A 23,169-nucleotide genomic window follows, 5' to 3' on the forward strand; every position below is an offset into this window, starting at 1 on the left:
GGCGGGAGGCTTCACTCCTTGGGGTGGACAGCTGGACAGACCGGTTTGGAACGAGGGGGTGAGGGGAAAGGCCAGCACCCAGTGCCCGGGGCACAGCACGACTGGCACCGAAAGCTGTGCTCCCGGTTCCTGATGTGGGTGTGGGCGAGGCCAGGGCAGGGGCCGAGGCAAGAGCGGGGAGAGGCCTGGACCTGTCAGCACAGGTCCCTGGGCAAAGTCCTGGCCCATCCTCCCCACGCTGGATGCTCAGCCCTTTTCCCACCGCGTCGCGCCCCTGCCCTCACTGAGAGTGGCAGGAGTTCTGATTACCAAGGAGCCGCCAGTTCAATGCCCAGACGTGGGCGGGACCTCCACCTGGGCCACAGCTGAACCCACCAAGCTCCTTCCCCAGCTGGCCTTGGCTGGTGGGCACTGGGGTTTGGGAGCCCTGCACCAACCACACAGACGACACGGAGGCCAGGTGAAGAGAATTAAATAATGTGTGATTTTTATTTCATTAGAGATAAAACCAGCAGCATCACAGCTTGAGCCCTCGCCCCACCCCCTCATCCCTCTGCCCCCCCACGCTTCTGCCTAATGTCGGTAATGGGGGCTTCGGGATCTGGACCTTGAGCGCCTGGAGAGAGAAAGGGGAGAGAGAGGCCCCATGAGGGTTGGGCAGGAAGCAGGGAGCCCTGCTGTGTAGGCACGTGCACACATACACCGACATGCTTGGGACCACTGGGGCTTCAGTGATGGGGAAGTCAGCTGCAGAGAGGGATGTTCCCGAGGGGTGAGGCCAGGCCCTACGACTGGAGGGGACTGGAGGGGGCTGGGTCGGGACGGAGCAATCAGGGCTGGGACCTCCTGCCAAAGGGCAACTGTGATTTCCCAGGGAGCTGGGCCAGCCTGCTTATTACCTTCGGGAAGAGCTGTATTCTCGACCTGGAAAGAAAGGACGGGTGAAAACAAAGCAAGTGCCCAGGACCAGGAGTGCGCTCCAGGGCTGGGCTTCCAGTGTCTCCAGCTAAGGCAGCGCCTGCGCTTCCGGCCCGTCCGCTGCTGGACGCTACCTGTGTGTGCCCCTTGGCCCACACCCATGCGCTGGGAATGAGCTTTTCTTCCAATTCCTGTAAGTCCCTTGTGACTGAAGCAATCACCGTGTGTTGTGTGTGTGACTAAAAAGTTTTAATTTATAGAAGGCTGATGTGGAAAATGTACCATGGTTTTTCTGTAACCCAGTTTGACATCTCTTCTTTTTTTTAATGCCACAGAGCCTCCAGCCCGGCTCTCCAGACCAAGCGACCACAAGGACACTCACTGTAACGGGGGGAGGGCGAGCGGCTCTGCCGGCTGTACTGGCGTTCCCATTCTTCTCTCTCCTTCTCTCGGCGTTCCCGTTCCCTGCACGGGGAAGGGGAGGCAAACCAGGGGAAGGGGTGGGCATTCAGCCGGCGATAACACTGAACTGAACTCGACGGCTGGCTGGGTCCCTGTCAGGGCAGGTGCTGGGAGGCCCTGGCTCCCAGCGCGGGGCTGGCTTGCATTCAGCCGTTCCGTTCGGCAAATGTTTATCGAGCACCAGTGTTCTAGGGGCAAAGCACACAGCAGGAACCCAGCAGCCAGACCCGACTTCTGAATGGGGACACGAACAAGAACGGGTGAAGGACACAGACAGTGCACACTGGGATGCCAGGTGCAGATTAGTGCTATGAAGAAAAGCGGAGTGGGGCTGGAGGATGTTGTGTTTTGGGGTGCTACTCCACACAGGATGGTCAGGAAGGACCCCTGAGTTCAGCAAGGGAGGGAAATGGGTGGGTATCTGGGGAACAGCAGAAAAGGTAACCCAAGCTGGAGGCTGGCGGAGCTGGGAGGAGGTCACAGTGCCCGAAGTAAGCTGGGGATGGGAAGGAGACTGGGGGACAACATGAAGGCCAGGCGAGGGCTTTGATTATTTTCATCCACCCAGAAGGATAGGCCAGGGCTCTGGATCGGAGCAGGTGGTGGGGAACGCAGGGCAACCCAGAGGCAGGTGGGAGGGAAGGGGTCTTACTTCATACGGATCTTGCGGGCCATGGCTCGAAGCTCGTCTTCCCGCTCCTACGGCAGGGATGGCAGAGATGGCAGGATGGCAGTGAGGGCAGGGCCGGGCCAGCACCCTGTGTGAGCCCTATGCCCTCACCCCAACCTGTACCTGGCGCTCGTGCTCCTGCTGGATCATCTTCTCCTGAGCTGCCTTCTTATCCGCCTTGACTGTGGGGAGGGAGAGACACAGTGGCTGAGGGGTGCCCTGAAGCCCCCGCCCCCCGCCCCCAAGATGTGGAAGCTGAGCTCAGAGAGGTCAACCAGACTGCCAAGGCCCTAAACGTGGTGGCCGCAGGGCAGGTGCACACCCACTCCTCCCCAAAGGGCCTCCTATCTGGCAAAGGGCAGGGCCTCCCCATGGTCAGGCCAGAAGGAAGAGGGGCAGGGGAGCCCTGGAGGGGCAGGTGGCGGGACGTACACTGCCTGTTCAGTGCCTTCTGCATCCTCAGCTTCAGCTTCTCCTGTGGCGTCAGCTTGGGCTGGGGAGGGGGAGAAGAGGCAGGAGACCGGGTGGGTGTCCCGGAGCTTCCACAACCCACCTCATCCGAGAGCCTGGGACTTGCGGGGGCACGTGCGCAGGACTGGCGGGCTGTGGAGACGGGCCACGAGGGTCTGGGAGCCCCAGTGGACAGCTGAGGAGGGCAGGGAGGCACAGATCTCAATCCCCGGGGCTGGATCTCCCGGCCCACCCGGGCCCCCCTGCAGGCCCACCGGGCCCAGCTCTTGGGCACTGCTGCTGGCGGGAATTACACGGGCGAGTTCCAAATTCTTACTGACTTTGGCAGCTCCTGTCTCTTTACCAGCGGCAGGTTCGGTCCTGGGAGAAAGAAAAACCAGCTGCCACCTTTGACCCCACGCGCCCTCAGCACTGCCCTCAGAGCAGACAGCCAAGGCCATGGTCCCCTAACACCCCGCAGGGAGAAACCAGGTCCCTCCTGGATCCTGCAGGACAGGGCCATGTCCCCCTCTGACCCCCGACCCAAGGCAAGGGCGTGACTCCTCAGAGCCCCCAAGGGCAGAGCTGTGGCCCCCTCAGACCTCCCAGGACAGGACCAAGTTCCCTTCAGAAAGAGCACAGTGGAGTCACCCTGCTCACCCGAGCTCACAATCCCCTTCCCCCAGCCCCGCCCCGCTCACTTTCTCAGCTTCTCGCCCACGGCGGGGGACGCTGCCGGCCTGCCCAGCTTCTCCCTTGGGGGCGACGGCGAGTGGCTGCGGCTGCGGCTCTGGCTGGGGCTGCGGCTCTGGCTGGGGCTGCGGCTCTGGCTGGGGCTGCGGCTGCGAGTCAGGCTGCGACTTCGGGACGGGCTGAGGGACCAGCTGCTGCGGCTGTGGCTACTGCTGTGGTGCCGGGGACCCCGGCCGCCCCGCCTGTACCGGTCCCCTGAGCGGGAGCGGCTCCTGGGGGTGCGGTGAGGCAGGAGAGAGGCCGTGAGGCTCCAGGGACCCCATGTGCGCAGCGCCCCACCCAGGCACTGAATCTACGAGCCTCCTCCGAGGCCCTGGGGTCCTTGTGTCTCCACTCCTCTCCCGCTACTTTCCTCAGAAATCCTCCCTGGCCTCCCTCAGTCTCTAAACAGAGACCGCCCTCTAGATACACCGGCCCTAAGATGGGTCTTCACTTCTCACTAGACACCCATTCACCCACTTCCCTGAGAGGTGACCTCTGGGAGGGCAGAACTTGGCTGGGGGCCCCCCCTTGTATGCTCACCGCCTCCTCACCTTGCCAGGTCCAGGGGCTCGCCACCAATGGGGACGGACCCCCCCCACCCCGCAAGACTGCAGCACAGACCCACAGGATCCAGTCTGGGGACGTGCAAGCCCCATCCTCTATCTGCTCAGGACCCTCAGGCTGGCCTCAGAGATGTGACCAGGACCCCCCTCCAACCCCAGTCTTTCTCCTGACATCGCCCTGTGTCAGGCTCCAGGGAACGACCCAGAAGCCAAACCAACGCCACACACTGATTCTGGTGGGACTGTCCTGGGTTTTTACAAAATTCAAATTTGGTGGCAATATTGAGAAAACAAGAGCTGTCCTTTAAAAATCCAACCCAACTTCTCTTGAAAAACCAGAAGACTGAGCAACACCACGCCTGCCACTGAGTGGCCAACGAGCCCAGCAGATGGGACGTGTGCTCCCGGTTCACCGGGGCCCACGCGGCCCCTCTATTTTACCTGCTAGACCTCGTAGGTAGCTGACATCGAGATCCACACAACAATACCACGGGTAATGATGCTGATGGCAATAAAAGCACTCATCGAGTGCCAGGCCCTGTACTAAACACTTACGTAGAATTCACTTGGCACAACTTCATGACTCAGTGAGGGGACACTGTTTCTACAGATGCAGAAACAGGCCCCGAGAGTTCACTAGCAGGGCCAGGATCCACACCCAGCCAGCTGCTCCGCAGTCCACGCTCTCACCCGCCAGGCCATGCTGCCCCTCCACAGGCAGCCCTGATCCCCTCGGGGAAGCGGACCGGAGGGACGCTCCCGTCCCTAGGTGACTTTACTCCTGCCCCACGTGCAGCGCTTGCCTCACGCCCCACCTTCTCTCAAAGGGCTGCCTTGACTTTCCGGCCCCTGCCCACGGAGTGCCCCAGTCCTAAGGGTCGCCAGCTGCAAACACCTGGGGACTCCCCGTGACAAGCGCAGCTCCGTCTTCCTCCCCACTGCGTCCCTGAGAAGGGAGGCTGTGCTCCAGCCCGGCACCACACCTGGAGTGAGCACATTCCCCCCCCACCAATCCCAGGTCTCCCCTCCCAGAGCCTGGTCTCGCGGAAACGGGGCCCACGCCCAGCCCAGTCCCCACACCCCAGCCCCACGCACCTGCTTCTGCGCCGGGGCCCGTAACCGCCGCGCCGGGCAGGCGAACGGGAGTAGCGGTGTCCGTCTCGGGAGCCCCCACCTGAGTGCCGCCGGCCGCGGCTCCGGGATCTCGAGTAGCGCCGAGAACGGGAGCGGGAGCGCGACCAGGACCGGGAGCGGGAGCGCGCATGGCGGCCAGAGCGGTAGTAGCCCCCGCCGCGGCGGGAGCGGGAGCTGGAGCTGGAGCGGGAGCGGGAGCTGGAGGTCCTCGAGGCGGAAGAGGAGGAGGAGGAGGTGGAGGAGCGGCGGCTGCAGGTGGGGCACGGAGGGCCGGTCAGCGCCGGCCCGGGCCGTGGCCCACCGCCGTCCCGAGTCCCCCCCACGGCGGCCGGGGCGTAGGGCGGGCAGCGTGAGCGTTACCGACCGGGCGCTGGCATTGCGTCCCGGTGCGGGGCCGCCTGGCTGGGGGGGCGCGGGGGGCTTCCCTGTGGCGGCCCCTGACGCAGCTGCTGCAGCTGCGGCTGCGGCTGCCTCCTCATCACTGCCCCCAAAACTGGTGATGAATGTGATCTTCTCCTCGCGGCCTGGGGTCGGGGAGCGGGAGCGGGAGCGGGATTCGGAGCTGGATTCCGAGGGCGACCTACAGAGCAGGGAGCAGGGGGCTCAAACGCCAGGCTCCTGGAGCCTGTCCACCAGCTAACAAAAGCCACCACAGAGCAACAGAAAAGAAAACAGCGGAGCCCCGAGCAACAACAGACAGCGGCGCGACGAGCAGAGCCAATGGGCAGAAAGACACCAGCTATGCAGGGATCGGACTCCTGACCACGGAAACCTTCTCAGAACAACCAGGAAAAGGAGGAACAGAAAACTGTACTATTAAAAAGGGATGAGCACCTCTGTAATGTAACAGGAAAAGATTTCCTCAGCATAGATGTCAGGTCAGGTGGAAAGCAAGTTCTAAAGCGTTAACTGTGATATAATTCCATTTTTGTGAAAAAAAAGTATGCCTTATCCCTCATGGCGCCCACGGATTGAGCACTTACTGTGCCAGACTTTTCATCAAAAGGTGTACCTGCCTCATCTCACCTATCCTCCCAGGAGCCCCGAGGGGTCCCTCCCACACCATTCTGCAAAGGGAACTGGGGTCAGACTGGGGTCTGTCCACCCTCAAAGCCTCTGTCCCAACCACTCCCACAACCAAGAGACACGCGTGTGCAACCAGGCCCTTCTGCGCCTGTTATTTCCCAATGCTTATTTCTGGGAGTTCAGATTAAAGGGACTTGACTTCTAAGTCCCACCTTCCTGACACGTCTGGTCATTTTCCACACAAGACTACGTTACATTTAAATCAGAAAAATTTTTAAGGTTCACATTTAAAGGAAAAAGAAATCAGGAAAGCAGGCTAACACTCTAAAAAACAAAAAATGATTTAGACCCCCAGAACACATTCTCCAGTCTGTGATCTCAGGGCAGCCTACAGGGTGGGCCCCCTGCCCCTCCTCACCACCCCTGCCCTCCATCAGGAGGACTGCTGGGCCTTGGGAACTCACCGCTTATAGGGGTCATAGGTGGGGCTGTCTCGGCGGGCGTAGCTATGAAGAGAAGAACGGGATGGGACAGATGGGGTGGGTTTGGGATTAGTGTGCACAGAAGTAAGGCCAACCCCCAAGCTGGGCGCCCAAGGCCACACGCTGGGCACAGTGATGAGGGGGCTGCCGGCCAGGGTATGGACCCTGATCCCTCCTCCTACTCACCTCACATCTGTCCGAAGCCTGAGCCTCAGCCCTGACCCACAATGTCCCAGACCCACCCTGACCCTGAGCAACAAGGACTTCAGCAGCCTCCAACCTGGCTGGCCTCTGGACCCTAGACTAGAAGCGACCTTCCTCCCACTCCAAGTCCCTGGTTCTGCTGGGTCCTGGCTTACTAATGATGATGAAGTTAAAACTAGAAGAGCCAACACGTCTTAGAGGCACACTATGCGCCAGGCACTAAGTGCTTTACTCAGTGAACTCAATCGCTCTTCCTAACAACTCTCTGACATGGGTACTGTGATTATTCACACTTCACAGCTGAGGAAACAGGCCCAGAGAGGTGAAGTCACTTGCCCAGGGCCACACAGCTCATAAATGAAAGAGCCAGGATTCCAACCCAGGCCACGTGACCCTGAGCCCAAGCTTTTATGCACTACACTGACCTGCACCTCTACAACTCTTTAAAGAATATTTTCCAGACCGCACATCAAACCCTGAACCCACAACAGGTCCCTTAAGCTTCACAGCAACCCTCAATGACTCCCATTAAACAGAGGAGATGGGGCTTCCCTGGTGGCACAGTGGTTGAGAATCCGCCTGCCAATGCAGGGGACACGGGTTCGAGCCCTGGTCTGGGGAGATCCCACATGCCGCGGAGCAACTAAGCCCGTGCGCCACAGCTACTGAGCCTGCGCTCTAGAGCCTGTGCTCCGCAACAAGAGAGGCCGTGATAGTGAGAGGCCCGCGCACCGTGATGAAGAGTGGCCCCCGCTTGCCACAACTAGAGAAAGCCCTCGCACAGAAACGAAGACACAACACAGCCAAAAATAAATTAATTAATTAATTAAAAAAAAACAAAAACAAAAAAAACAGAGATGTGTCAAAGAGGCATGGGTTTGCCTGGAGCCCCGGGCTGGGCTCTCCGCATCAGACTGCCACATCCAAACTTGCCCGAGACCTCGCTGTGGGCACTGGCACAGCCCCTCTCCTGGGAGGTGATGGTGTCCCTTTTCCAAAAAGGAAACTGCAGCTCGAGAGAGAAAGTCACCTGCCCAAACTCTGACAGTGAGGAAGCGGCCAAGCAGCAGAACCAGGTCAGAGTCCGGGGCCAGGCCCGTGCCCCTTGGCTCTGCTCTCAACCCTTCCAGCCACCCCATGCCACCTCGCCACTGGCTCCCAGGGAGCATGGCAAGCGTCCCGAGTCCAGCAGGGTGAGGGGAATGGCTGGCAGGGCAGGTGTCCACACGCCCCTCACAGCCACTCCTACTGCAAACCTTCCCTATTCACTGCCCTACTAGGAGGTAACTGCCCGCAAGCGGCAAGCTTGCCCCCAAAGTCTTCCTGAGCCCCGGCTCCTCCCCCAGAGCCCTGGAAGACTGGTGCTGGCAGGGTGGGGGCATGGGGCAGAACCCATCCTACCTGGGTGGGCTGATCTTGCGGCCCCTTAGCCGCTTCTCCCGGAACTCCCTCCGCTGGCGCCGGGAGCGACGGCCCTGGAGCAGGGTGGGTACGAGGCTGGTGAGGGTGTGCCTTCCAGGAGACACACACCTGCCCTGGCACCCTGGCCCAGCCCTCACCGAGTACATGGCCTTCTCCTCCTCGAGGGCCTTGGCGTGTCTGATGGCCTCTGCCTCCTCCTTGTCTTTGCGGAGCATCCTGCAGAGGGGCACGAGGGGCACGATGGAGGAGGGGCCGGGCCACAGGCAGAGTCACTGCAGGAAGTGAGGAACCCCAAGCCATCCTGGGGGTCTTGCATTCATTGAGCACTATTGCTGAGCACCCACTGCATGCCAGGTGCTATTTCGGGTATTAGGGATTATTGAAAACAAACAAAGATCCCCACCCTCTTGGGCTACCATCCTGGGGAGAAGAGACACAATGACCAGGGTCACATAACATGGTACGTTAGACGGTGAAGGCCTCGGTGGGAGAGTAAACCTCGGGGGGAGGAGTCCAGGGAAAAGTGACAGCGACGAGAAACCCGGGGAGCGAGCTGCGCAGGTGCCGACAGAGCCAACGGCACACTGAGCGCCCCGAGGTCAGGTGGGGCCTCAGGCATCGAAGGGGTAAAGAGGCCATGGAGGCTGGGCCGGGGTGGAACGCGTGGGTAGAAGACCAGACAGGTGAGGCTTTGCGGCCGCGGTGAGGAGGCTGGCCGCTCCTGAGTGAGGTGGGGGTCACGGAGGGCTCTGGGCAGAGGACGCTGTGGTCAGACTCGGGAGTACTCAGACTCCAGCCCAATACCCTGTCAGATGGGACCGGTCTACGTGCTCCACACCGGTGTGGCACAGGGCAGAGGCTTAACCAGCAACTGCGAGCGAATGATCCAGGGGGCGAAGCCTGTCCACTGGAGGGCGCTGTCCACCAGGCCCAGGAACCCCGGGAGTTTCCAGGGGTCAGATGGCCTCAGGTCACACAGCTGGGGGCAGCCTCCACTTCGACAAGGCCGGTCACAAGTACCCACCCCACGAGCTCAGGAGCCTCTGTATGTCACGCCCTGGCGCAGGGCCAGGCACACAAATGCTCGGGAAGAGGGGTAGCAACATATGCCAGGTCCACAGGATGTGGAGGGGCGTCAGCCCGCCGGCCTCACCTGACGAAATCGCCATCGGCCATGCCATAGGTCGTGGCCTGTTTGTTGAGATCTGCCACCTGCTCCTGGTTCAGTTCGTCCACGTCCACCTCCACGTCTACACCAAGAGAAAGGCTGTCAGGGACCAAAGCCGAGCGGGAGGAAGGGGAGAAGGGGCAGTGCCCTGGGAGTTGGGGGCGGGGGTGCCCACCAGACCGCAGGCCTCTGCAGGGAGGGAACGAGTCAGCTCATCTCGGCATCCCCAGGCTGGCACAGGGCTTGGCCAGAGGCAAGCACAACAAACGGTGGGTGGGGGCGGGGAGGGGTGTGTGACGTGGAGGAAGTAAATGGGGGAGTGAACGGGGGACGGACAGAGAGCGGGTGAAGACCTAGGTGGGCGGGAGGCAGGGGGTTCGGGTCACAGGCGCTCAGAAGCCAGATGCTTGATGGCTCAGTGGAAGGTGGGACGGACGCTTCACAGATGTCTGAATAAGTCTGAATAAACAGCGGGTGGGCTGAGTGAGAACGGGATGAGAGGTGGAGGGAGGATAGGCATTTAGGTGGAGGTGGGCGGCAGCACGGGGGATGAGGCTCTATACTGGAGGAACACTTGTTTTCCAGAAGAGAGAGAAAGAGAAGGGGAGGGAGAGACAGAGAGGCCGACACAAGCAAGGAGGACAGACTCAGAACCTAGGTGGGGACAATATCACAGAAGCAGAGTCCTAGAAACGAAGGAGAGAGACACAGAAGGGGAGGCTGGACCAGGAGGACATGAGTGAGACGGGAGGACAGCAGCGCCCTGGAGCAGGGGCGGGAGAGGCGGGGCTCGTAAGCACAGGGCACCCCACAGAGGGGGAGGGACGAGACACGAAAACGACGCCCAGGGACTGTGGGGGGGGGAGGGCAGAGAGGGGACCCCACCGATGTCGGGGATGACCTCATCTTCGTCCGAGTTGCTCTCCTCCTCGGCCGGTGACTCCTCCTCCTCCGGCTTCTCTGCCGCCTTCTCCACCTCGGCCACCGTGCTGTCCTCATAGGTGTAGCCAATGGAAGCCTTCTTCTCTGCCAGCCTGGGACAGGGGAGCCATGAGCCAGGGAGGTGCGGGGCGGGGGCGGGGGCGGAGACCATGGGCAGGATGCAGCCCAGGCCAAGCCTCGAGGGCCCGCACACCGCGCTGCCCGCACGCCGCCCTCCCAAGTTCCAGGGCAGCTCGGCGCCCTTGCCTGCAGACCCTCACTCACGCTCTCCCTCAGCCTAGAACCCTCTGTGGCCACCTCCCACCAGCTCTTCCCTCCTCCTCCAGCCCCAATGCACCATCCTCCAGGAAGTCCTCCCTCAGGCGGGATCGAGCACCATCCTCAGCTCCCCAGCCCCACTCACACTGGATCTGTCTCCCCCCGCCCCAGACTGTGAGTCCTGCAAGGGCAGGCCCGAGTTATCCTGGGTAACAGCACGGCCCAGCCTGGTCCAGAACGGCGCAGGGGCCTAGTGCATGTCTGCTGCTGAATTTGGTCAACATTCCCTGACGCCGTCCCAGTGCCAGCCTCGTCCTGAACGGGGGGTCAGGGATAAGGATCAGAGTCATCAAGAAGCTCCCGCCACACCGTGAAAACTCTTCAGGTGGAGGGAAGCAGCAAGCGCTGAGGACCGCAGTGGGGGAACTGCTCAGCAGCAGGTGGTAAGGAGGCAGGGCCCCAGGCCTGCTGGGGGACAAGTGGAGCAGCGGCTGTCCTGGCAAAGGGGGGCCACTCCTCAAGGGACACAGCCTGGAGAGGTCTCCCTCCAGAGCGACATCAGCCGCTGCTGGCCACAAGCTGACTGCACGGCAGCAGAGGACAAGCACTTCACAAGCTCCGTCTCCGGTAGTCCTGGAAAGTCCAGGCAGGGGGCACTGCCGCCAGCCCCCTCACAGGGGAGCACGCCAAGGCTCGGAGGGAAGTCCTCACCGGCAGGATTCAAACCCAGGCCTGTCCAGCCCAGGGCCTGCTCTAACTCCCTGCTCTAACTCACCTCCTACCATCCCACGGGTTGCAAACGCAGTGTAGAGGTTTGTCAGCAAACCCTTCCCGTCCAGCTGCTGCTTCCTCCTCTAAACATTGAGCAATCGAGCGCCTACCCTGTGCCGACCAGCAGCCCCGGCTCTGGGGAGCCCCAGGTGGACGGGATGGACGAGGCTGTGCCCTGTGGGGCTCACGGTCCGCCTGCCTCCCTCAAGCCCACGCTGCCCCAGACCCCAACTCACTTCTTCTTCTCATCCTCACTGGGTCTCTGGAGGCCTCCGTATAACTCGTCAATGTAGATCTGGTACAGGCACTGCTCCTCTGAGACTGGGACAAGGCAAGAGGCACGTGGGTCAGAGGGGGCTGGGGACACTGGGAATTCAGGGGGTACACGAGAACGCAGTGGGGGGCGCGTAGGAGGGCAGGTGTGACCCAAGCACAGCCGGGTGCAGAGTCACGGATTCCTATATAATCACACCGTGTGTGGTGAGGACACAGCAGCTGCAGGAGGGCCCTGGTGACACCACTGACTTGCCATGCAACCCTGATCGAGGAACTGAGCCACTCTGTGCCTCGGTTTCCTTTTCTGTAAAATGGGACCACTGGCAGAACGAGCGCGTCGTATTCCGGCGCTGCTACTGTTACCACTGTTAGGAAGGTCTTCAGCTGGACCCCTCAGAACGACAAAGCTATCCTGAGCACTGGACGTCAGTCACCTGGACCCCACGGGCCACTCCACTCTGTGCTCTGTGGGCCAGTTTAAATTAAGCGCGGTTAATCTGGGCTCTTGTTCATCCACAACACGCAACTCGAGGAGCTCAGCAACGTACTGGAGCCTCCCCGGGTCTTCCTGCAGTGAGACGTGCCCGAGTCCCGGTGGGACCCTGGGCAAGTCCCCTTGCCTCGGTGGGCCTCAGCTCTGCTATCTGTAAAGCGAGGTGGGTGGGCCGGGCGAGCCCAGGCGTGCCACAGTACAGCCCTCCCCGCAGCCTCCGCGGTTCTGCTGGTAGTCTACAAAGCCCCGCTGACCTGCCTCACGTGAGCCCCAGCCACGCCAGCCTTCTCTGTCCCCCCAGGCCACCCGCCTCCTTCCCCCACAGGGCTGTCCTCGTGGCCCAGAGTCCGGCGGCCTCTCCTCACTGGGGAAATCTTGCCCACCCTTCCCTGAGCCAGCCTCGGCCAAGCACCTGAGAACAGCACACATGTCGTGACGGCGCCTTAGCTTGTGACTACCACCTGCTTTCGTGATTACGTGGCTCCCCCACTAGACCCCTGCTCCCAGAAGAGTGCCTGACACACCACAGGCGCTCAGGAACTGCGGGAGTGAATGACTGAATACGGAGTCAGAACTGAGGGAAACCCTGGCTCCGTCACCAAGAATCTCTGTAGCCTGCGGGGACGGCAAAAACAACAACAGCATCAATGATGACGCGTCCCCCCTGATTCTAAGGCCTCAGTGATTGCCAAAATCTGACAATCTCTGATTTTAGAGATGCTAAAACACCTATTTTAGAAACAAAGAAATACGCAGACAGTGAACCCACAGGGAGGGCTGACTGCCAGGCGCAGTGCGGGGCCTTATGCACTCCTCACCGAACCCTCACAACCACCCCAAGGGACAGAAACCACCTTTATCACCCTTCTCCAGGACGAGACTGACACCAGCCAGGCTAAGGGACGAGTGTGTGGCCCTTAATTTCACAGGGAGGGCCTGGGAGTGGGGGGTCTCAAAGTCCTTCTCAGAAGGCGAGCTGAAGTTCAGAGCTGTCCAGCAGGAGGCAGCAGTGCTTAAGGGCAGGGTGAGAACCCCAACTCCTTGGACATGGTGTCCCCCCCCAACCACTGAGCCTTGATGTCCTCATCTGTAAAATGGGGGCATCACCCTTACCTTGCTGGGAGGTTATGCAGATGTACTGAGATAACAGAGACGAAAAACTCTAAGTTTGTCAGGGTCTGAACCGCCACAAGCCCAGAGGGGAAAAGTCTCTAAACCTGTTTTCTCATTTGTGAAGTGTTAACGGTGATGGCTTGGGAAAAGAACACTGGACATATATGAACGCTTGGCAAACTGTCAAACTCTGTCTAAATATTCATTTAAAACAAGGAGAAATTTCCTTTCCAGAGCTAACATTCTGACCCATGCAGGCGGGGGAAATACACAGAGGAAAATAATGTATTCTTGCTATTTTCACCAATTTTTTAGGAAAAAAGACCACAGAGTTAGAGGGCATGGGATGTGGAAGTGACTGTGGTAGGACCATCTAGTTCACCAGACATCTCCTGTACCAATTCCAGAGACAGAGGGCCCCAAGAGAGAAAGGGATGTGAACAGAGTGGGTCCATGACAGAGCTGGGACCAAAACCCAAGGCCCCTTAGTAGAAAGTACTGGGATAACTTTTCTTCCCAACCTTGTTGAGGTCTTCCAGTCTCCAGGGACACCCTCCGCCCCTCCCGCCAAAAAAACCCACTCCCCCGCCGCCCCAGGTCACTCACTGCCAGCAAAGTCGTTCTGCACCAGGCCTCGGTAGCGCTCGTAGTTACATTTCCGCTCGTCCGACTCCTGTTCTGGGGAGCTTTGGGGGAGGTCAAGGTCTTGAGACCACAGGGAGAGGGTAGACCCCCATCCCAAGCCAGCAGGAAGGGGGATGAGGGGCCTGGCTCAGTATGACGGGCGGGGGGGCCTCCCCACGTGCACACCTCCTTCCTTCCCAGGACGGTGACAGGCAGGCCAGGGCTCAGGAAAGAAGAGGTGCTGCTGGGTAGGACTCCCTGCCTGGCAACCCCTGGGGGAGGCAGCTTACATGGTGGTGAGCAGAGGCGGAGTGTAATCAGGGATGTGGTCCAGGTGGGCGCGGACGTCGAAGCGGTCAATCATGTTGTTGGTGTCCCCCTGCCAGGGCATCCTGAAGTGGGGAGCAGGGGAGCAAGGAGCCTAGGGTCCCCACTGCCCAGGACACAAAGTGCCTGCTCCCTGCCACCTCATGCTTGGGAGTCTGGCCTCAGCCCCTCTGATCCCCGTGCCAGCCCCACCCTCACCCCCCACCTCTCAGTCCCTTATGCCACCAACCCCCCCACCAAATCTACATTCAGGCTCCTGACATGAATAGGGCCCTGGGGAAACTGGGGCCCTGTTTTTCAGAACCAAGCAAGAGTGGAGAACTGGAACCAGGTCCTAGGGGCCGCCTTTATAAGCCCAGTCACCCCAAAACACCCCCTCCGGCAACCTACTCTCTGCTGCATCTGGGCCTCTGGCCCCGGCCCCACTCATTCCCCTCTAAGTCCTCCTCCAACCACTACACCACGGGGCCTTTATCCCAACTGCTGCCGTACAGCCTGAGCTAGTGACCTTCACCTTCCCACGCAGGCCAAAGCTTCCCTGCCTGAGACTCCGAAGGTCTGTGTCCTACCCCAGGTCCCTTTGGACCCCCAACCCTCAGTCACAGATACTACCCTACCACCAGACCCAGTCTTACATGTTAACGGGGCTCTCGGCGGCCAGGGCAACTGCAGAATCCAGGTGCACCTTGCAAGCTCGACCATGCACCTGCAGGAACTGGGCTGGGTCCTTCTTCTGCAGGGAAGGACAAGATGGAGGTCACCACCCAACGGAGCCCCAAACCCTGCCACTCACACACAACCAAGTTAGCAGCAGGCTCACCTCTGATGCCAAGCAGGCCCTACTTCAGAGGTAAAAGAACCTACACAAGGCTGGCAGCACTAACGGGGGCCACCTAACCTCTGGGGACAGGGGAAGGGTTTCCTCTCGAGGTGGTAGCAAGAGGCTCTGAGCTCTGGTCCCACCTTCCACACAGCCAGTATCAAGACCCACCTCCCTAAAATACTACCCCCAACTCTTCACCCCACCCCCACCCCAAGGCCACTCATTCAGAGGCAGGTGTGAGCACTTTGGCAAGGACCAGCCTCTAAGACACCAGGACTGCATAAGCTCATGAAAAGACAATCAATGTCACTCTTCACCAGAGACATAGCAATCAGAACTACAAGACACCACCTCACACTCACTAAGATGGCTAAAGTTGAAAGGACAGATGATAGTAAGTAATATTGACAAGAATATGCAGAAATCAGCTTCTCCAAAAAGTTAGACAAAGAACTGCCATATGACACCCAGCAATCCACTCCTAGGTATATACCTGAAAAAACTAAAAACAGATACTCAAATGCTTGTACACAAAAGTTCACAGCAGCACTATGCACAGTAGCCAAAAAGTGGAAACAATCCAAATGTCCATCAATGCAAGATAGATAAACAAAACATGGCATATCCAGACAATGGAATATTGTTTGGAAGTAAAAATGGAGTACTGATCTACACTACCACATAGATGAGCCCTGAAAACACTACACTAAGTGAAACAAGTCAGTCACAAAAGGCCACATATTGTATGATTCCATTTATGTGAAATGTGCAAAACAGGCGAATCCATAGAGACAGAAAGTAGACTGGTGGCTGCCCAGAGCTGAGGGGCGCGGGGAACGGACTGCTCATGGGTATGGGGCTTCTTTTGGGGGTCATGAAAATTTTCTAAAATTACATTGTGGAGATGGTTGCACAACCCATAGAATACACTGAAAGCCACTGAATTGTACAGTATGTGAATTATAACTCAATAGAGCTGTTTTAAAGAAAAAACGGTACCTAGATGGAGAATGGCCCCTGAGCACCCCCCACCACCTGATGTCACACCTTACACTCACTTATCGCCTCAGGCCTGAGGCCTCCTGTGGGTGTCACGATTCCAAGTCACCAGAACTGCATCAGGAAAGGATAAAATCTAGCAGCAGCAGCTCCCACCACTGAGCTTCCCGAGCGCTGGGCCCTGGCTGAGCTGCAGCCCCTGCCACGTCAAAGGAACCCACAGGAGCCACGAGCCGGGCTGCTGGTGCTCCCCACTAAACCCCGGCCACGCTCCCAGCACCACCTCCCCAGAGCCCAACCCCTTCCCATCCCGCCTCCCCCGCCCCCCAGCCCTGCCACCTTCCCCAACCACCCGGTGGCCTCCTGGCCTCCTCCCCGCTCCCTGCTACCACCCTGGCCCTCTGCAGCCCACTTTCCGCGAGGCAGCCTGAGGGGTTCTGCTAAAACCTATCAGGCCACGTCCGCCTGCTCAGAGCCTCGCCGCCCCGGCCTGGCCCTCTCTGACTTCTCTCCCCCGCCTCTGCTCCAGGCGGCCGGCCTCCAGGCCACAGCACACTCACTGCTCTCGCGCGCTTTGCCCCTCACTTATTCCCCGTCTCCTTCTAGCCGCCTTCCTTATCACCTCTGCCTGAACAGCTACCCCCCAACCCGACTGCCTCTAGCTCCTTAACCACACCGTCTGCTTCAGAGCACCGCCCACCACGGGTCACCTGTCTCCCACACTAGACCGCAGCTGCCGCGACGCAGGATCTGTCTTGCTCACTGTTGCGTCCCCAGCGCCTAGAGCAGGGCCCGGCCCACAGCAGGCGCTCAGGAACACTGACCGAAGGAAAGGGAACGAACCCTCACGGACAGAGGAGGAGGCCGAGCCCCTGCAGGAGAAAACCATCAGCATCAAGCTCCCGCGAGCCCACACTTGCTCGCTCTGCCTCCACCTCCCGCCCCAACCCCCAGGTGGCCGGCGAGCAGGCGCTGAGAAGGACGCTCACCAGTGATCACAGCTACCACGGGGCTGCGACCTGTCCTGCGCTCACTAGGTGCCAGGCGCCAGGCCGTTCTCCCTCTCCTCTCACGCCTGAAGACGCTGAGGGTGGGGTACACCCGAGCCCACGGGGTCCAGCGGGGTGGCGCTGCTGGAATCCCACTCCTCACCCCGCACCTCACCTGCCTCCCTCAGTCCCTCACCTCGGGCCACACAGCGCCCTCGGCCCGTGACCGCCCCAGCCAGGTCTAAGGCCAAGAGCCCCTCGCGTTCTGAGGCTGCACCAGGCCAAATGCCCAGCTCCCACAGCCAAGACTCACGTGGGACACTGTTTGCAGGATGGACTTTGGCCTGTAGCGTGAAGCCACTGGCAGTGCCAGCACCACAACAAGGAAAAAAGCATTGGGCGGGGAGTAAAAACCAGGGTCCATGGACTGGCTCTGTTGGGAGAGTCTGGAAAAGTCAAGGAACCGGACGTAAAGCCAGGAGCTGGGGACTTCCCTGGTGGTCCAGCGGTTGGGATTCCGTGCTCCCAATGCAGGGGGCCCGGGTTCGATCCCTGGTCGGGGAGCTAGATCCCGCATGCATGCCACAACTAAGATCCCGTGTGCCGCAACTAAAGAGCCGGTGCAGCCAAATAAATAAATATTAAAATAATAATAATAATAATAATAAAAATAAAAGCCAGGCGCTGAACTAAGTGCTTTATGTACATCTCAAACTTCTCCATCATGGGAGAAAGGTGCTACTCGCACCCCCATGTCCCACGAGGGAACTGGAGCGCAGAGTGCGGAGGCTCACTTGCTCCTGATCACACCAGCCATAAACAAACTAGGATCTGAGCCTAAATGGTCCTGACTCCAAAATCCACTCCTTTTTTTTTTTTTTTAAAGTGAAAGGTACAGTAGCGTTAATTATATGCACCTTGCTCTGCACCGGATCTCTAGAACTTTTCCAGCTTACAAAACCGAAACTCTATACCCAATGAACAACTACTCCCGTTTTCCCCTCCCGCAGCTCCTGGCAACAACCATTTTCTGTTTCTAAGGTCTTGACTGCTTCTAAGACCTCATACACGTGGAATTTTGCGGTGTTTGTCTTTTTGTGACTGGCTGATTCCACTAGACATAATGTCCTCAAGGTGCCTCCACGCAGTAGCATGTGACAAGATTTCATTTCTTTCTAAGGCTGAATAATATTCCACTGTATGTAGGGACCACTCTTCTTTACCCATTCATCAGCTGATGGACATTAGGTTGTTTCCACATCTTGGCTATGGTGAATCACACTCCAACGAACATGTACAAATATTTCTTCAAGACCCAAAATCTATTCTTAACCATTGTTGGATCATTACATCTCCAGGATCAGAGGGGGTCAGAGGAGTTCATGGAGTCTTTCACTCACTCATTCAACTGTTAAGCAGGCACCGACTCCAGGTGCAGGCGTTGTGCTAGGGCCATGGCAGTGACTGAGACGCCAGCCCGGCCCTCAGGGCTCACAGTCCAGTGTGGGGGACAGACCCATCCCCCACAGTGACAACCTAGAGTGGGCAGCGCTGGGATAGGGGAGCCAGGGGATGCGTCATTTAGCCTGGGCCCTCCTGGAGAAGGAGATGCCGGAGCTGAGATCTGTTTTATTTCCCACTTTCACATCAACAGGGAATTGTTTCTTTATCCAAACCGCTGATCAGAAGAAAGCTGACAAGGACAGGAGAAATGATAGAACTAGGGTCAGCTAGGGAGAGAAAGCAGGCAGTAAGGACAGATCAGCAGAGAAACCGGCTGCCTAGACACACCCGCCCGGCCCACCACAGCTGACCTCGGCTTCTTCCACACTCGCCTCAGCCGCCTCTCCAGGCCCAAGAGCAAGATGAGAGACCCGTGTGACAGCCCCATCCCCTCCTCAAAGCAGCCATCATCCACAGCTTGGTGGCTGTGATCTGAACGCTGATCACGTTCCCGTACGGGGACAATGGCTGCTTGTACAGGCCTGCACCACAAAGCACCCCACAGACACTGTTGTATTCTTGAAGCTCTTCCCTGTCACCCTGTCATCACCACTGTCCCAAGGGGGAAAACAAAGCTCAGGGAGCTCCCCAGCTAACAAGAACAAGAGCATGGAGTCCCAGGCCTTCTAAGTGGCCCAATTCCAGCCTTTTTTCCTCCACACCATCCATCAACCTAGATGCTATTCCAGCTCTACTTGGTAATAACAACAACCTCAGAACCAACAAGAGCCGGCATTTACTGAGCAAGTTACCCTGGGCAGGCCTGCCCTCGGTGGTCTCTGTGCCCAATCTCACTATACTCCAACAGCCTGGGAGAGAGGTGCTCTTGTCCCCACCATTTGTGGCAGACCATGAGTTGGCAACCAACATCCACCGCCCCTTCTTCAATAGTAATAAGACTCCTAACATAACTGGCACCAGGCCACCCAGAATACAGTCTACGCCTCTTAGCCTTCCTGGCAGCTGTATGTGACCATGGAGCTACTTTCTGGCCAGGGGGATATGAGTGGACATATCATGTGCAAACATCTAGAGACTTTCTTAACTGGCGTGAGCCCCCTGGCCTCTTTTCCCTCCCTTCTTCTTCCCCGCTGGATGTAATGAAAACATGATGTCTAGAGCTTGAGCAGCCCTCTTAGACCTAAAGACAACACTGGGAAGAGAAGCCACGCACGGCTGAACAACAAAACGGTCCCTGAGCAGAAATGGCCACCTCTGGGCTTTTATGTGAAAAGGAAATAAAATTCTATCTTGTCTAAGCCATCGATGCTTCAGGTCTCCGTTATTCACAGCCAAACCTGATTTTACAGGATACATCATTTCACATGCAGAAGAGGAAACCAGGCTCAGGTATACAGTCACTTGCCCGAGCCACGTGGTATGTAAGTGGAATAGCTGGAATTGGAACCCAGAGCCCTGTGACTCCAAACTCTTAAGGACCTGGTATGGTTTGGTATTTTGCCTCCCGGCTGTGTCACCTTGGACAAGCTGCTGCACCTTTCTGAACTTCTATTTCTGCAGTAGAAAGCCCAAGTGAAGAGCTAAGAGAGGTCCAGGGTCAGACAGTCTGGGTTAGAACGCCAGCTCTGCCCTCTCGCTATATGATCTACGCCATGACTCTCTGACCCTCAGTTTGCTCAACTGTGAAATGGAAACAATAAAAAGCAAACCACCTCCCAGGCTTGGGGTGACAATTTGATGAAGTGGAGACCCATGTCAAGTGCTCAGCACAGTGGTTAACACATAAATGCTCAACAGCATTAGCCATTATTATCAGCATCACCTTTAACACAGGGATCAATACCAATCTCTCAGGCCTGCTGAAAGGACTAGAAAGAATGTGCCGAAGTAGCAGGCACGGGGTCTGGCACACCATGAACCCTTAATAAATGGCAGCTATTCATTCCTGAGCACTGATTGTGTTCTTGGTCCACTGCTGGGGCCTCAACAATAAGCAACACAGACCCAACCCCTGCCCTTGTGGTCATGTTATAGTTATTCTGACACCACTGGAGAGGGGCTCTCTCTACAGCCCAGTGGTTCCCTCCTGGGTGACAGAAGGCAACTGAGGCGCTCTCAAAGATTCCTCTCCTAGGGTAATAGCAGCCTCTGTCTCATGGGTGACTGTGGGGATTCAAAGAAATCATGCATCCAAAGCTCTTTTCAGAGCCTGGTGCCTGCGAGGGACCAATTAAAATGGTAACTGCTATGTTTTATTCATCTGTTCTTTTAAACCACGTTGGGCTCAAGCTTGGAATGCAAACATGACCCAAATACACCTAGTCCCCAATCGTACAGAGCTGGATAGGTGTATTAAATTCCACAAAGGGGAAGGACAGGGAGCTATGATGGCTGAGTATGGAGGATGAGGAAAGACTTCCCTGAGGGTTGAGATCTGACAGATGAGCAGGAGTTAATCGAGTATAGGAAAAGCTCATGCAAAGGCCCTGTGGCTGGAGAGGGCTATATAATTTGGTGAGGTAAACTGGTAACTCTTTATACATCTTTTTTTGTTGTTAGAAAAAGTAGCCTAGGTATTGAGGAGGCGAGATGGCGTGAGCAAAGGAACAAGGCAGAAAGCAGAGTGACAAGAGTCTGGAGGGGGTGGTAAAAGCCAGAACATGCAGGGTCTTAAAGGCTGTGTTGAGGAGCCTGGCACTAGGGGGTCACAGAGAAGTTCTGAGCAAGGGAGGGACAGGGTCAGCTTTGTGCTTTAGAAAGACCTCTCTGGCCCCTCTGAGGAGGGTGGATTAGAGGCGGCAGGACTGGAGGCCAGGAGACCAGGGAGGAGGCTGGGACAGTGATGCAATGGTAAATGAAAACGTCTATAATAAACACCATCTAACGGGAGAATGGAACCTAGTACGCAAATGCCATTTCAAGCTGGGGTCTCAAGAGCAAGTAACAGTTAAACAGGTGAGAGGAGGCATTACAGGTTCAATCCCTGTGGTGGCAGAGACGGAAAAAAGGCCAATGGAGCTACCTAAGGATGAAGCTGAGAAGCCAGACCACAAGGGCCTTTTATATCACAAGATGCAGTGCGCTCTTCTCTCCAAAAGCAACTGAAGCATCAAAGCATCAAACAGGGGAGGGAAATGGTCAGACTTCACTTAGTGAACAATGATGGCACTCCTTCGGGGTGCCAAATTAAACCTCAAGAATGCTGAGCTCTTCTGGGCACTGCGAATACAGCAATAAGCAGGACAGACAACATTCCGGAGGTGGCCAATCTTATGTCTGGACTGCTCTGAGTGTTACAAAGACTTTCCTCCTTCCTACTAACCCCAGCTCTGTACTGAGTCCACACCAAACAGCACAGTATACTACAATAAACAGAATACCTCAAGTTTTTACCAATGATGACGCTCAAAAAATGGACATTCTCTTGAGGAAATTGGGCTCTGGCGTTAGCGTATTTCCAAGCCCAAATCGTTCCAGGAGGACCACGGCCCCACCCTCCAGCAGAGCTCCCAGCCTGGATTCAACGTTACTCACGATCTTTTCATAGTACTCCCGCCGCCGCTCTGCCCTCTTTTTGTAGTCGACCATCATACCTCGAAGCTTCCGCTCATGCTTCCGAGCCTCGTGCCACATCGTGGTGAGGCCAGGCCTGGGGCCTCAACCTGAGCGATAAGGAGAGGGGTGTCAGATGGGCTTTAAAAACCATATAGGCAGAATCTATGTCATCTAACAAGTTGGTGACAGAGTTGATCCTGAACAGCAGCTTCAGGGAGGGGAAGTGAGGCTGTGGAACTGTGCTCCAGATGCTCAGGTGTATCCCACACAACTCTGATCCAGGACCCTGGGCATTCTGAAACCGCCCCCTCGGGTGATTCTGGAGTGAGCATCCCTGGGAAAGCGGTATCCTGTGTTCAAGGAGCCAGAATCAAGGATGAAAGGTTCGGGAATGGAAGGAGTGAGTGCTGGAAGCAAGGTCTGGAGACAGACCTTGAACAGCTGGGGCTGGAGCTCAAGGGAGGGGGAAGAGCTGAAAGGGCTCCCACCAGGGGGCATCTGTGGGTGTGCGTATGGGTAGCAGGGGTCCGGAGATGAAGGCAAGTGGACGAAGAGGAGAACGATTTTATGGGAACAGAGTAGTGGTTTAGAGGTAGGGGTCGAGGGCAGGTGAAGGGCGTGGACGGAAGACGGTGACCCTTGGGGGAGGGGGAGCATGGGAGAGTGCTGTTAAGGAGAGACCAGAGCGCGGCTGAGGTCTAAAGACGGAATCTAAATTGCGGGCGCGGGGTGGGGGGGTAGGGTAGAGACCGAGGGAAGCGGAACGGGCAGACAGGAGGGGGTGGGCTGAGCTTCGGGACGAGGCTGGAGGACAGAGGCAGAGCCCGATGGTGTGGACAGGGCTCGAGCACCGGGTCTGGGCCTGAGGGTTCGGGATAAGGTTTTTGACAAGAGGAAGGGACCTGTGGCAAGCGGCGGGGTCCGACGCGGCGAGTTCGGCCCGATGGCGGGGGCAGGGCGCGGCCTGAGGCCCGGCAGGCCGAGGGGGTGCGGAGCGGTCGGCCCTCGAGGCCGGGGCCGAGCGGAGGCTCACAACAGACCGGAGAGAGGTCGAGGCAAGGACGAAGCTGGGCTGACGTCCGCCCGAAGCCAGGAGGTCACGGCCAGCACCCTGCACTCAGCAACTCGCCGCCGCCTCCCACCGCTGTGCTCGCGCGCGGCCCGCACCGGAAGCGGAAGTGGGAGGCTGAGTGAAGGGGTAGGGGCGGGGCCTGGCGCAGGGTGCTTCCGCTAACGCGAGGGGCGGGGCCTATACTCGGGCGAGGAGGGAGGGGCGGGGCTTGGAGGAGATAGCGGTGTGT

The 23,169-nt window shown here is 58.0% G+C and overlaps 1 protein-coding gene across 4 annotated transcripts; it reads right to left on the reverse strand.

The window, feature by feature from the left end:
- Window positions 1-470: 470 nt before the first annotated feature.
- LOC118885310 (CLK4 associating serine/arginine rich protein) lies at window positions 471-23,032 on the reverse strand. 4 transcript variants are annotated; one of them, XM_036833931.1, is made up of 21 exons: window positions 22,771-23,032; window positions 21,848-21,975; window positions 14,674-14,771; window positions 14,002-14,103; window positions 13,694-13,773; window positions 11,442-11,526; window positions 10,120-10,268; window positions 9,220-9,316; window positions 8,204-8,282; window positions 8,046-8,119; window positions 6,423-6,464; window positions 5,297-5,512; window positions 4,894-5,181; window positions 3,202-3,465; window positions 2,842-2,881; window positions 2,483-2,543; window positions 2,174-2,232; window positions 2,033-2,079; window positions 1,301-1,383; window positions 900-924; window positions 471-616 (listed from the first exon to the last, which is right to left on the reverse strand). In XM_036833931.1, exons 2-21 carry the CDS (start codon window positions 21,944-21,946, stop codon window positions 574-576), a joined length of 2,031 nt encoding a protein of 676 aa, XP_036689826.1. In that variant the 5' UTR covers window positions 21,947-21,975; window positions 22,771-23,032; the 3' UTR covers window positions 471-573. The 4 variants fall into 4 exon arrangements, 2 of the variants coding, with proteins under 2 accessions (XP_036689826.1, XP_036689827.1); XM_036833932.1 differs by lacking the exons at window positions 21,848-21,975; window positions 22,771-23,032 and adding an exon at window positions 15,920-15,938; XR_005017484.1 differs by lacking the exons at window positions 471-616; window positions 900-924 and having other exon boundaries at window positions 1,306-1,383; window positions 2,838-2,881.
- Between the last annotated feature and the right edge of the window lie 137 nt (window positions 23,033-23,169).

The sequence above is a fragment of the Balaenoptera musculus genome, chromosome 19, assembly GCF_009873245.2.
Source record: "Balaenoptera musculus isolate JJ_BM4_2016_0621 chromosome 19, mBalMus1.pri.v3, whole genome shotgun sequence".
Classification (NCBI taxonomy): Eukaryota; Metazoa; Chordata; class Mammalia; order Artiodactyla; family Balaenopteridae; genus Balaenoptera; species Balaenoptera musculus.